The sequence below is a fragment of the Sciurus carolinensis genome, chromosome 14, assembly GCF_902686445.1.
Source record: "Sciurus carolinensis chromosome 14, mSciCar1.2, whole genome shotgun sequence".
NCBI classification, from domain to species: Eukaryota; Metazoa; Chordata; class Mammalia; order Rodentia; family Sciuridae; genus Sciurus; species Sciurus carolinensis.
In genome coordinates, this window is record NC_062226.1 from 33,307,089 (window position 1) to 33,319,202 (window position 12,114).

At 56.2% G+C, this 12,114-nt stretch overlaps 1 protein-coding gene across 2 annotated transcripts in view; it reads left to right on the forward strand.

Annotated features, from left to right (window-relative positions):
* Window positions 1-12,114, forward strand: part of Anks6 (ankyrin repeat and sterile alpha motif domain containing 6) — a 46,796-nt gene that overhangs the window by 9,966 nt on the left and 24,716 nt on the right. Inside the window, exons 3-9 of one of the 2 annotated variants that reach the window (XM_047525865.1) lie at window positions 1,473-1,517; window positions 2,155-2,359; window positions 4,053-4,159; window positions 5,536-5,681; window positions 6,786-6,984; window positions 7,682-7,731; window positions 11,092-11,295. In XM_047525865.1, the coding sequence (XP_047381821.1) occupies window positions 1,473-1,517; window positions 2,155-2,359; window positions 4,053-4,159; window positions 5,536-5,681; window positions 6,786-6,984; window positions 7,682-7,731; window positions 11,092-11,295 (956 nt within the window). The remainder of the gene's footprint in view (window positions 1-1,472; window positions 1,518-2,154; window positions 2,360-4,052; window positions 4,160-5,535; window positions 5,682-6,785; window positions 6,985-7,681; window positions 7,732-11,091; window positions 11,296-12,114) is intronic. The other variant, XM_047525866.1, reaches the window with a different exon arrangement.

Here is a 12,114-nt window from a genome sequence, read left to right on the forward strand (position 1 = left end):
GCAGGCCCAGTTTGAGACGGTTCTCCCGCTCTGCAGCTGAATGGCTAGGACATGGCAATTGTCCCTCTAGGATTTCCGTATCCTATTTCATAAAACAGTCATAATAAACACACTTCCCTGGTAAGGCCTTGTGGGGAGTACTTAGGGTCATGCCCCTGAAGTGTGTGTCCCAGTGCCTAGAACTGGAACATAGATAGCACCCAAGAAATGGAAATTGTTGTTTCATATTTATATACACACACACACAGGGGTTGAACCTAGGATCTCGTAACCACTGATCTACATCCCAGCCCTTTTTCCATGTTTTATTTTGAGACAGGGTCTCACTAAGTCCTTAGTGCCTTGCTAAGCTGCTGAGGTTGGTTTTGAACTTGCGATCCTCCTGCCTCAGTCTCTGTAGTCTCTGGGATTACAGGTGTGCACCCCCCCACACCCCAGCTATATGTTTTTATGGATCATACATTCTTTCAGTTACTTTACACATATTTATTGAGTGTCTACTATGTACTAGGCATAGGTACAGGGTATGTCTCTTGCTCTTAGTGCCTGAGATATGTCAGTGAACAAGTGAGATCCAAATCCTTGTCCGTGAGGACCTTGGCCTCTCTAGGGGAGACAAGCAATAAATAAGAAATAAGCATATTAAATAACCTATATAGTATGGTAGTAGGTGCCATAATGTTAAAAGAAGAAATGAGGAGCATGCACTCAGACTCACTCTCCAGCTGCACGCTCCTCACTGCTGGAGGGAGGGGGCTGAGCCACACCAGAGGCGGCCAGAGTCACAGCAAATCCTCCTGGGGCCTCCCAGAAGGCAGGCTGACCTGAGATGCCTGCTCTGGCAGGAGCAGGGAACCTGCTGGCCCACACTTGGAGGAAGGTATGGATTAAGCACATGGAGGGGGGTGTGGGGGTGGAGACCCTGCACCAGCCAGGGGCAGGGACCAGTGCAAAGACGTCCAGCTGGGCAGGTCTGGCAGGGGGTCATATTCAGATTGCTTAGTACTTTGGAAGCAAGATAAGAAATTAACATTGGGTCTTTGGTGGCCGTGTCTGTGACCTGTCGTTCAGCCCAGCTGCAGGGTCTGAGGGTCCTCTGCCTTGCAGTTATCTCATGGTCATACATTAAGTTTTTGAAAGAAAAGAAATTAAAAAAAAAATTCTTATAGGAATCCAGGTTTTTCCAAGACCATGCTTTTCAATATATGTAAGAAAGGACATCCCCAATTTGGAATGTCTAAAGATGATTGCTCCGTTGATGTGGGCTGCATTGGTGTGTCTGATGTATTCTTAGAACTCTGTGGTAAGAATCCTCCCCGAAGGACTGCCAGGTTCTCCTGTGTAGGTCTCCAGTCAGGCTGCTTCTGAGAAGTGGATCCCTAGAGCTCGGCTGTGTTGGTACACCCTTGTGACTTTGCTGGTACATTAAGCCTTTCTGTGGTTAACTTTTTAAAAAATCTTTGTTTACCCAGATGAAGAGAAAAGGCGACCAGATATTTTCCATGCATTGAAAATGGGTAAGCACTTGAGAAAACCTTTTTTGGTATTTAAAGAACACAGGACCACATTCTCCCAACTTCATATTTATAGTCCCTTTTAAGGCCACCCCCGAAGTATTTGAGAAAGGAACAGGTTGTTTGTTGTTTCTTGAGTTTCCAGTTTCACCGGGGAAGTTCAGGTCCCCGAGGCCTGTATTTATTATGGTGTTCTACCCAGAGTTCCAGACTGCCCTCCCAGGCCCCTGCCTGGCCAGCCAGATCCTGAGGCTGGGCGGTGGCCTCTTCCTGCCTCTCTCTGCACACCCTCCATTCTTACTATGACAAAAGGCTATTTGGCTTTAGATTTCCTCTTTGATGCAGACTGTGCCTCCCAGAAGCCCCTCCTGATCCTCATCCCCTAGCAAGACCTAGATTCTCCTGCACACCTGTTGCCCCTCATCTCTCTTCTTTGTTCCCTTAAGACACAACACTTCTGTCCCTTCTCCCGCTTGTCTTCATCCTGCACAGACTGAGGGGTTTGAGGGCAGGGAGGTCCATCTTGGTAGCCCCCTGGGTACCCAGAGGCGGGGTCAGCACAGGTTTGTTACATGAGTCACCTGGATAAACCTGGGGCACCAGGACCATGGATCACCTGGACTCCTGCTTCTTTTCGCAGGAAACTTCCAGCTGGTCAAGGAGATTGCTGACGAAGACCCCAACCACGTGAACCTGGTCAATGGGGACGGGGCGACCCCACTGATGCTGGCGGCTGTCATGGGGCAGCTGCCCCTGGTGCAGCTGCTAGTGGAAAGGCATGCGGACGTTGACAAGCAGGACAGCGTGCATGGCTGGACAGCCCTCATGCAGGCCACCTACCACGGGTGGGTGCCAGTTCCACCCCTCCGTGGCACGGCGAGCAGGTGCTCTGGCCTGCTAGGGGCTCCTGATGGGGATTCCTGGTCCCAAGAGGCTGCATATGGCCCCAGAGCTGTGAAGTCAGGAGGCATGAGGAGAGAGGAAGGCCTGCTCCTCCTGCATCCCCCTCCATATCTACAGCTCCCACAGCCCTCCGCGGGATCTCACCAGTGGCCCGGAAAAGCCACTTGGCAGGAACACTTGAGGCAGAAAGATAATGCTCTCGGTTTGTTTCAGCCGAGCTGTGTGATTGGCTGGTGCGGAGTTTTCACAGTGAGATGTAGAGACCCCTGTAAGTGGCCCCTCCTCGGTGAGCGTGAGCATGCACGTGTGGGCTTCCCGTGACGGTTGGCAGTGAGTCGCGCTGGCTCTCTTGCACAGCCTTCAGTGTGTGCTGGAGGTTTACAGATCCTCCGTGCACAGTGGGTGCAGCCTGGCGAGGCGGTCACCCTCCTTCTCGGGGGCATCATGAGCTGCTGAACGGGCTGAAGCTACCTGGGGGCTCTTCCGTTGCCCCGTTTCCGGCGATCATTCCACTTTCCTGCGTTATCTGAAGTACTTGCTTTTCTTTCTTGATGAGTCTCCACCTTCCCTATCAAGCATCTTGGCCTGTAGGAGGCTTTCACCCAGCAGGGGTTTTGTTTAAAACCAAACTTATTTAATCCCTGACAACGCAGACATGGGGCTCTGGCCTCGTGTGCTGACTCCCTGTCCTGTAGTGCAGACCTGCCTTCCCTCCCACCAGGCAGCGTCTCCTCGCCCCTCAGGCGGGGCCCACCCGGCTCCCTGCCAGGTGGCACCGTAACCGCTGAGCGGTCCTGGCCCATCTGCTGCGTAACGGATCCCTCCCCACCCAGTGTTGGGCCTGGGGGTCCTGATGACCCAGACTGCTCGGAGGCTACTGCTCCCTGAAAGGGAGGCGGGGAGGGCTGCCTCTGGAGCAGAGGAAGGGGGTGTGCAGAGGCCCACGTCAGGGTGTGTAGGTGGCCTTTGTGTCTGTCCATCTGCAGTGAGGTCTCCATAGGGTCAGTGGCCGAAGGCTGTTTGGGCAGAGCCCCCAGTTGTTCTTTGGGTGAGGAAAGAACATTAGGACTGATCTAAATCCCGTTTGCATCTGACCTGCTTGAGTGGCAGGGAGTGACTGAGCATGAGACTTATTTCCCAGGCCCTTCTTAAATGCTCAGAAGAGGAGCGCAGTATTTTACACTGTCACCCTTGTTACCCAGCCATGCTTTTGATTTTAGTGGGTATATTAGTTTCATGTCACTATAGCAAAATACCTAAGGCCATTAGCTTATAAAAAGAAAAGGCTTATTTTGGCTCACAGAACTGGAAGTTCCAGTCCAAGATCAGGTGGCCCCAAGGCTTTGGGCCTCTGGTGAGGACACCAGATGGCACTGGTGTGTGGGGCAGTGCATGTCTGAGCAAGTGCTCACATTTCCAGCCATGAAATAGACAGAGGCTGACTCCACTGTCCCAATTCATGGCTTGTCCCCAGTGACCTGAGGAGCTCCCCTAAGGCTCCATCTCCTACAGGTCCCCAGCACCTGCCAGCGTCTCCACCCTGGCCACCAAGCCTGTAACACACAGACCACTGAGGGACATTCAGTATCTGAACTCTAGCAGTAAGTAACTCTGACTTTTGTCTTTCCTCCCCAGGAACAAGGAAATTGTCAAATATTTGCTAAACCAAGGGGCTGATGTCACTCTTCGTGCAAAAAACGGGTACACGGCCTTTGACCTAGTGATGCTGCTGAACGATCCCGGTGGGTTACAGGGTTGTAAAGCTGCACATTCTTTCTCCTCTGTGAACCACATCCTAAACCCTTGCTCTCTCATGGAGGAAGCCAGTGTTGAGGTGTCAAGGGCTTACCTCGTCACCTTGGGCCAGGCACGTCCCTCCCCAGTGAAATGTGGGGCCTAGGCTGGCATCCCCAAGCCTCCTTCCAGCACTAGCCTCCTACACATCTCCACGGAGTGGGGGCAAACCAGGGTGTGTCTGCTCGCCAGTCCCCTCAAGTCCTAGAACGGTACTGTTTCACCTGAGTGACTCCAGAGGACGCATAAAGGTCCCTTGACCAGCAGAATCCAAAATGGAGCAGTGGCCCTCACTGTGTTGTGCTGGAAGAAGCTGCAGGCCAAGGTGCCAGGCCAGGGACTTCAGCATCATTCGCTTCTCTTGGTCCCTGGCTGGCACCTGCTGTTCTCCTTTAACCCTCCCCTGCTGTGATGGGCCCCCCGTGGGATCTGGGGCTTCCAGTCGGGGACAGGATCTCTGAGTGTGACTTCTCTTGTGGCCCTGGAGTGTGAGCTGTGAGTCAGAAACCAGAGGCCCTTCTGAACCTCAAGGCTTTGAGCCCCGTGTCAGGATCTCAGCTGCCACTCGGGACAGAGAGGCCTGCCATCTCTGCAGTCCTGAGTGGGGTGCTCCTGCCTCTCTCAGCTTGGGGTGGCAGGCGGGGTGTCCTTCCTAAGTGCCAGCACTGCCCCCTGCACTGTCCCCTCCTACAGCCCCTGTGCTGCCCCTGCATCATGAGGACACCCTCACCAGCACAGAAGCTCCAGGTTTTTCCTTCTGTGTGTGTGTGTGGTCCTGGGGGTCGGGCCCGGGGCCTTGTGTACGCTAGACAGCGGCTGCACCACTGAGCTACATCCGTCGGACCCCAGTATTTCCTTCTAAAGCTTTTTCAATTTTTTTTTTTTTTATAACCTAGTCAGGTTAATAATAATAGTGTTTGACTCTCTTAAGTTCTTACTCTATGCCAAGCAAATAAATGTGTGAAAGGAATTTCCTTGAATCCTCAAGAAACATTTATGTGGTGGGTGTTACTGTCACCCCCTGTAAATAAGCACAGAGAAGCTGCATGGTTTCCCCGGGATCACACAGCCAGGGTGGGGCAGAGGCAGGATGGGAGCCTCTGCAATGCCCTGCCTTGCTGGTTTTCACCCTGGTTAAGCCTGTGGCCTGTCTGGGCCACCTTGAAGACCAGGTGGGCAGCTGGAGTTGAGCTCCTGGCTCTGGAGCTCTGCCCATCCTGGAGCCGCAGGGCCGAGTGCGAGGCTGGCGAGGGTTGGCTCGGGCCCGCTCCGCAGGGCCCAGCAGACATATTTTCAGGTAAAATGCTGCCTTTTGTGTCCGTAGACACGGAACTTGTTCGACTGCTGGCATCTGTCTGCATGCAGGTGAATAAGGACAGAGGCCGGCTCAGCCGCCCGGCCCCACCCACCTCGAGGGTCAGACAGCCCTGCAGCCTCCCCGTGCTGCCTGATGACAAGGGCGGACTCAAGGTTTGCCTTTCCCTGTCTTAAAGGGGCTGGTGGGGGGCAGGGAGGCGGGGGATGGACAGGGGAAGCCTGCTACTTCCTGTTTATATGGGGCTGCTTTAGTTTGGGGGCCCCACAGGCCTGGCTGGTGAGTTGGGGTGAGCAGTAGAAATGATGGAGTCGGGAAAACGGGGGTGATCATAAGCAGCACTGACTGCTTTATAACCATGTGGGTCCACGTCGTCCTTATTTTATGAAAGAGAAAACAGGCATCCAGGTTTTTCAGTGGAATCTCAATTTATAAATGGAGGGAATTTTAAAAAATTTCCCATGAAGTAGTCCTGAGTGGGCCAAACTGCATACACCTCTTTTCAAGGTGTCTGTTTTGCCTCTGGTTCACCGTGCCACCTGGGGTGTCCCTATGGCCCACAGACCCCTTCCACTCCTTCCTCAGGATGCCTGAAGGAAACTCTAGTTGCTGATTTCTAACTCCAAGCCAAGTCCTTCTGTTACAGTTTCTTATCTTCCCCACCCTGCTCTACTTGTTTAAAACCAAACTTATTTTATCCCTGAAAACGTAGACATGGGGCTCTGACCTCGTGTGCTGACTCCCTGTCCTGTAGTGCAGACCTGCCTTCCCTTCCCAGGCTCCCTGCCAGGTGGTACAGTAACCTCTGAGTGGTCCTGGCCCATCTGCCTCCCCACCCAGAGAGACACCAGGTATTGGACCTGGGGATCCTGATGATCCAGGGCTGCTCAGAGGCTGGGAAGGGAGGCTGGGAGGCTGCCTCTGGAGCAGGAGGAAGGGGGTGCGCAGAGGCCCACGTCAGGGTGTATGGAGTGGCCTCTGCATCTGTCCATCTGCACCCGTCTTGCCATAAAGCCTTAAGCAGGTCAGTTCCCCATGTTGGATCTGCGTTTCATCTAGGAGACTGAGCAGATGAGGGAGGTCCACGGGGTTCCCAGAGTTCTATTGGAAACTCAGGATTTAGTGGGCAACTGGGCTGGTCAGGCAGGGGTGCTGTGGCTGTGCCCGGCACTGGGAAGGGCAGCTGGCCTAGCATTGGCACTGTCCTGGGCCTGCACTCTCTGGTCTGGAACGTGACCCCTCTCTGGTTCCCTTGGCAGTCCTGGTGGAACCGAATGTCCAATCGGTTCCGCAAGCTCAAACTGATGCAGACGCTGCCCCGTGGGCTGTCCAGCAACCAACCCCTGCCTTTCTCCGATGAGCCTGAGCCAGCTCTGGACTCTACGATGAGGGCAGCCCCCCAGGACAGGACAAGCCGTCTGGGGCTCCCTGATGCAGTCCCCATGACCAAAGACAATGGTAAGGAGAGCCTGCTCATGCGGTGGAGTTCCCAGAAGTCCCCTCTGCCCCTGCAGCCCTGGGTCCTACCTCCTGAGCTGGGAGGAGGTGCTGCTAGAATGTGACTCTGGGGGAGAGCAGCTGGTCCAGGGAAAAGCAGCAGAGGCAGGACACCCCCTTTACATGAGCTAGGAGGGGCAGCACTGGCCAGTGCTGGTGTCACGGGTTCCTGTTCCTCGCCTCTCTTGGATAGGTGCTTTTCCCTCCTGCCAAATGCGGTTGAGCTGAGGCACAGTGACGTGTCTTGAAGTAGAGTGAATCATCTGTGGGGGTAGGTAGTGAGCTCGCTGCCACTGGAGGCATTCAACAGGCTGGACGCCTTTGGTTGCCGAAGGACATCTCCATACTTCAGGGAGTATCGATAGATAAGATCCCACGTACCAGGACTAGCTCCCTTTAGTACCACTGGGGGAGACAGACTATTGAGTTGGGCTCTCTAGTGTCTGACCCAGCACAGCAGTGCTTTATGGAAGAGCTTGAAAAATGCTCCTAGATGCCTTTAGAAGCATGCCTTCTATTAAAATATCGAATACCAATTATTATTAAATATTTAGCCACTCAGGAGAGTCGGCTTTCCAGTGGAAGGCCGCCAGTCGCTCCTCCTCTCTCCATGGTCATCTGGGAGGGTCCTTTCAGGAAATTTCCATTTGTCTCTCAGGTCCCGGGAGCACAAGAGGAGAAAAGGAGGATGCGTTATTGACCACCATGGTGAGTGTGGGGCTTTTCTAGAAGCAGGTCAGTCTCTGCCAGTCACCAGGTGACAGAGGTACCAGGAGAGTTGTGGGCACTGACCTTTCTTCGTGATGGTCACAGAGGGCTGATGACCAAACGTGTAGCAGAGGGTGCAGCTCTGGCACCAAGGAGTCTGCAGATGCCAGCCCTAAACCCTGCTCCCGGGGCCAGGCCTGGGTCTCGGGCCGGGGCTGAAGGGTAGACGTGATGGGCAACATCAGACTTGAAGACTCTCCACTGTGGTTACGGAGAGCCCAGGGGAGAGGAGTCAAAATGGAGGGTGGATTCCTAGCCTGGGAGAGGCCTCAGCTTCCTAATCTGTAAACCAGAGATGAATCAGGATTCCATTCAGCTTTGGGGACCAGCAAGTCCCCAAATATGGTGGTATGCATAAGGCAGCAGTTTATTTCTCTCAAGTAGAGGAAGCGCAGGACGAGGGCCAGGTACCATGGAGCTCAGGACCTAGATTCCATCTACCATAGTTCCCCATGCATGGCTTCTATTCCCAAGGTCACCTCCTGGTCCACAGTGGGTGCCAAAGCTCTGGCTGTTACTGCTTCATTCCAGCCAGCAGGAGAGAGGAGGGGAGAAGAGGCGGCCATGGGTCCATGCCAGCTGTCGTTGAAGAAGTTTCCTGGAAACTTGCACACATCACTTCTGCTTGTATCAGATTGGTTAGAATTTGGTCACACGGCTCCACCATGCTGCCTGCGAAGCTGGGCAGTGAAGCTGAGCCAGTTGGTCATGTGCCCGTGTAAATACCACGGATGTTATTTCTAAGATGCAGAGGGCGGACAGTTTGTAGTTTCTGACTTTGGGGTGATATCCGTCGTGGTTGTGGTTTTTAAATGAGAGCATCCCCAGGAAATTCTTAGTGTAGTGCTTGGCCCAGAATAAGCTCTGCTGTGTGACCTTGGGTATGTTACTTTGTCTCTCTGGACTCTCTTCTGTGACGTGAGAGCCTGGTCCTTCAAGTTCCTTTAGTGCTCAACCCGAATGCCGGCCAGCAGAGGGCAGTATTGGCGAGGACAAGGGAGCAAGCCACTGGCCCAGAGGGCAGGGCATAAGCAGAGCCAGGGACTGCAGAGCCCAGCCAGCCTCCCTAGCCCAGGCAGCCACACGCCCTGCCCTGCGGCAGGTGTACAGCGATGGCCCCCACCCGCTGTGGGAGCGCGCGCTGCTTCACATTTAATCACGTTATCAAATAGCAGCAGTTACGTTCGATAGGAAGTCAGAGATGCTATTATAGGAATTTTAGAAAATGCAGTAAAGATTCAAGAAGGGAAATAAAATCATCCTTGATTGCACACCCAGATAGAATCGTGGTTGACATTTTGTGGTATATATCTTTTGAGTATTTTTCCCAAGCATTTTTTAGCATCTATGAATATGATATCATGTTATGTATAATAATAGCAAATACCACAGCACTTACTAAATACCAGTCACTGTTCTGGGCGCTTTACATATATTAACTCATCTACTCTCCCGGAGAGCCCGCAAGGCGCACTGGGTTAGCGTCTTCCTTGCTTCCTTGGACCTGATCTATTAGCAATTCACCGTGACCCGCCTTTTTCATGTCATTAAACACTCTTCGGCCACATCATGTTGCATGGCCAACCGATGGGACATTCCATCTGGAGTCTTTATCCAAGAGGGGCCCGTCGGACTCCGGAGCTGCTGGCGTTGTGTTGTTGGGACGGCTCTGCCGGATGTGTTTGTTCCTGTTTCCCTCACCTCCTCGTTATTTCTCCGGGTGACTGTCTAGAAATGGAACTCCCAGGCAAAGGGCGTGCAGGTCATCCGCTGCCAGAACCGGCGGCAGCAACTGAGATGCGTAGCCACTAGGGAAGCCCATCCGACTGATGAGGTTGTGGAGTCCAGAGGGGACAGAGCCAGTTCACGGACCCTAGAGAGGAAGGACGGTCCATGTGGGAACCCAGGGTGCCTGCCCTGTAGGTCTCCGGGGCCATGCTGGCTGCCTGCAGCGGAAGGTGGATGGCCTGTGGCCCTGCTGGCCCACTGAGTGCGCATCTGCAGCCGTGGGCGTAGAGCTGCCGCCTGGCCAGCGCCCGAGGCGGGTTAGCGGTGGGATGCCCGTCCCCACCGAGCGCCATCTGGCACTGCGTTTGCTGTCTTTTCTTAATTAAAGTGAGTGTGGACCGTGTGAATGCTCTTCCTTGACGATCCCACAGTTGTCGCTGTGTGGATTTCATGCTGACCCCCCCAGTCACGTTTTCAAAATGTAAAATTAAATTACAGTTGAAAATGTCAGTGGCAGGAGGCGTGGCTGGGGGGCTGGGAAGTGGGGGCGGGGAGGGAAGCGCGCCCGGGCTCCAGCCCCCCGACCGCAGCGCCGCGGCTCTGCACCCCACCTGCTCCCCGGTCCCAGGCCTGGCGCGCTCCGTGCATCTGGAGCGCTCCCTCCCAGCCTCACCGTCCTCCTGTGGGCCAGTTCAGGCCACCCCGTGTCCTCTCCTGCAGGTGCCCCCGTCCCTCCCCGTGTCCTCTCCTGAAGGTGCCCTTGTCCCTCCGTGTGTCCTCTCCTGCAGCAGGTGCCCCGTCCCTCCCCGTGTCCTCTCCTGCAGCAGGTGCCCCCCTGTCCCTCCGTGTGTCCTCTCCTGCAGCAGGTGTTCCCCTGTCCCTCCGTGTGTCCTCTCCTGCAGCAGGTGTCCCCCTGCCCTGTCCCTCCCTGTGTCCTCTCCTGCAGTAGGTGCCCCGTCCCTCCCCGTGTCCTCTCCTGCAGCAGGTGCCCCCCTGTCCCTCCGTGTGTCCTCTCCTGCAGGTGTTCCCCTGTCCCTCCGTGTGTCCTCTCCTGCAGCAGGTGCCCCCCTGTCCCCCTGTGTGTCCTCTCCTGCAGCAGGTGCCCCCCTGTCCCCCTGTGTGTCCTCTCCTGCAGCAGGTGCCCCCCTGTCCCCCTGTGTGTCCTCTCCTGCAGCAGGTGCCCCCCTGTCCCCCTGTGTGTCCTCTCCTGCAGCAGGTGCCCCCCCGTCCCTCCCCGTGTCCTCTCCTGCAGCAGGTGCCCCGTCCCTCCCCGTGTCCTCTCCTGCAGCAGGTGCCCCGTCCCTCCCCGTGTCCTCTCCTGCAGCAGGTGTCCCCCTGCCCCGTCCCTCCCCGTGTCCTCTCCTGCAGCAGGTGCCCTTCCTTGTGCCCCACCCCGTCTCTTCTCAGCTCCGTCCCTCGTCCCTCTGCCCTTCCTGTCCTTGCCGTGGCTGCAGCAGAGTGCTGAACCCTTGCCAGGAGGAGAATGGGGACACCACCGAGCCCTGGCTTGGGTGGGTGGGTGGCGAGAGCAGGGAAGCCTTGGCTTTTTTCACCCTCAGCCTGTCTTTTCAGCTGCGAAACGGAGCCCCCTTCACCAGACTCCCAAGTGACAAGCTGAAGGCCGTCATCCCCCCGTTCCTGCCCCCTTCCAGCTTTGAGCTGTGGAGCTCCAACCAGTCCCGGAGCTCTCCAGGCCGGAAGGCAGACCCCTCGAAGACTGTGCTGCCCCAGAGAGCCAGCAGGGGCCCCCCCGGGGGCAGCGGGGGCACCGACACGGTGAGTCATGCGCCCTAGGCTTTGTCCCACCCACAGGGCTCCTGGAGTGTGGCAGGCGGGGGACCTCAGGGACTGGTGGTCCCAGCGCCCCGTTGTACAGGGACACGTGCAGCTCCCTGCAGGGCCCTGCCTGGGAAGCCAGCACCAGCTCCTCTCCGCATCCTCTTAGGCACGAGGAGGGGTCAGCCACCTGCCTGTCAGCCTCACAGGTCCCAGGACTGGAACGCAGACAGCTCTCCTGGGGCCACCACCTGGCTCACGGTGACGGTGATCTTTAGTCATTGCTACCGAGTGCCTCCAGGGCACCCAGGCCACAGCCAGGATGGGCGGACAGCAGGGAACAAAGACACTGGGGAACTGGCAGGTTCCTGGGGACCCAGCACACGGCGACCACAGTCAATGTGTGCTCCCTCAGGTTGTGACGTGACCGGTGGCGGGCTAGCAGAGAGGAGGGCCATGCAGGGCCCCGCCCGGACCCTTCGGCAGGGAGGGCCTCAGGGACCTGGGCTGGGGCCACCGTGAAGAGCGGGGCAAGGGCCAGTGGTCCAGGGCCAAGGTGCGTGGGCAGAGGCCCTGAGGCCAAAGGGACCAGCCAGGAAGCCAAGGAGTTCCGAGGGAGTGGAGAGGGTGCAGCCGATCAGGTCAGGTTGGAGCGTGGCCTGTGCTGGCCCTGGGGACCCAGGGAGCAGGAGAAGCCCCATGAGGGCGGGATGTGGAGCAGGCTGGGAGGGGAAGACGTTCAGCCAGGGATCGGCAGGGACGCCTGGGGAGAGGCAGGCTGGGGTTCAGGGAGGTCACTGGGCGGTGCCGGGCTGAGGG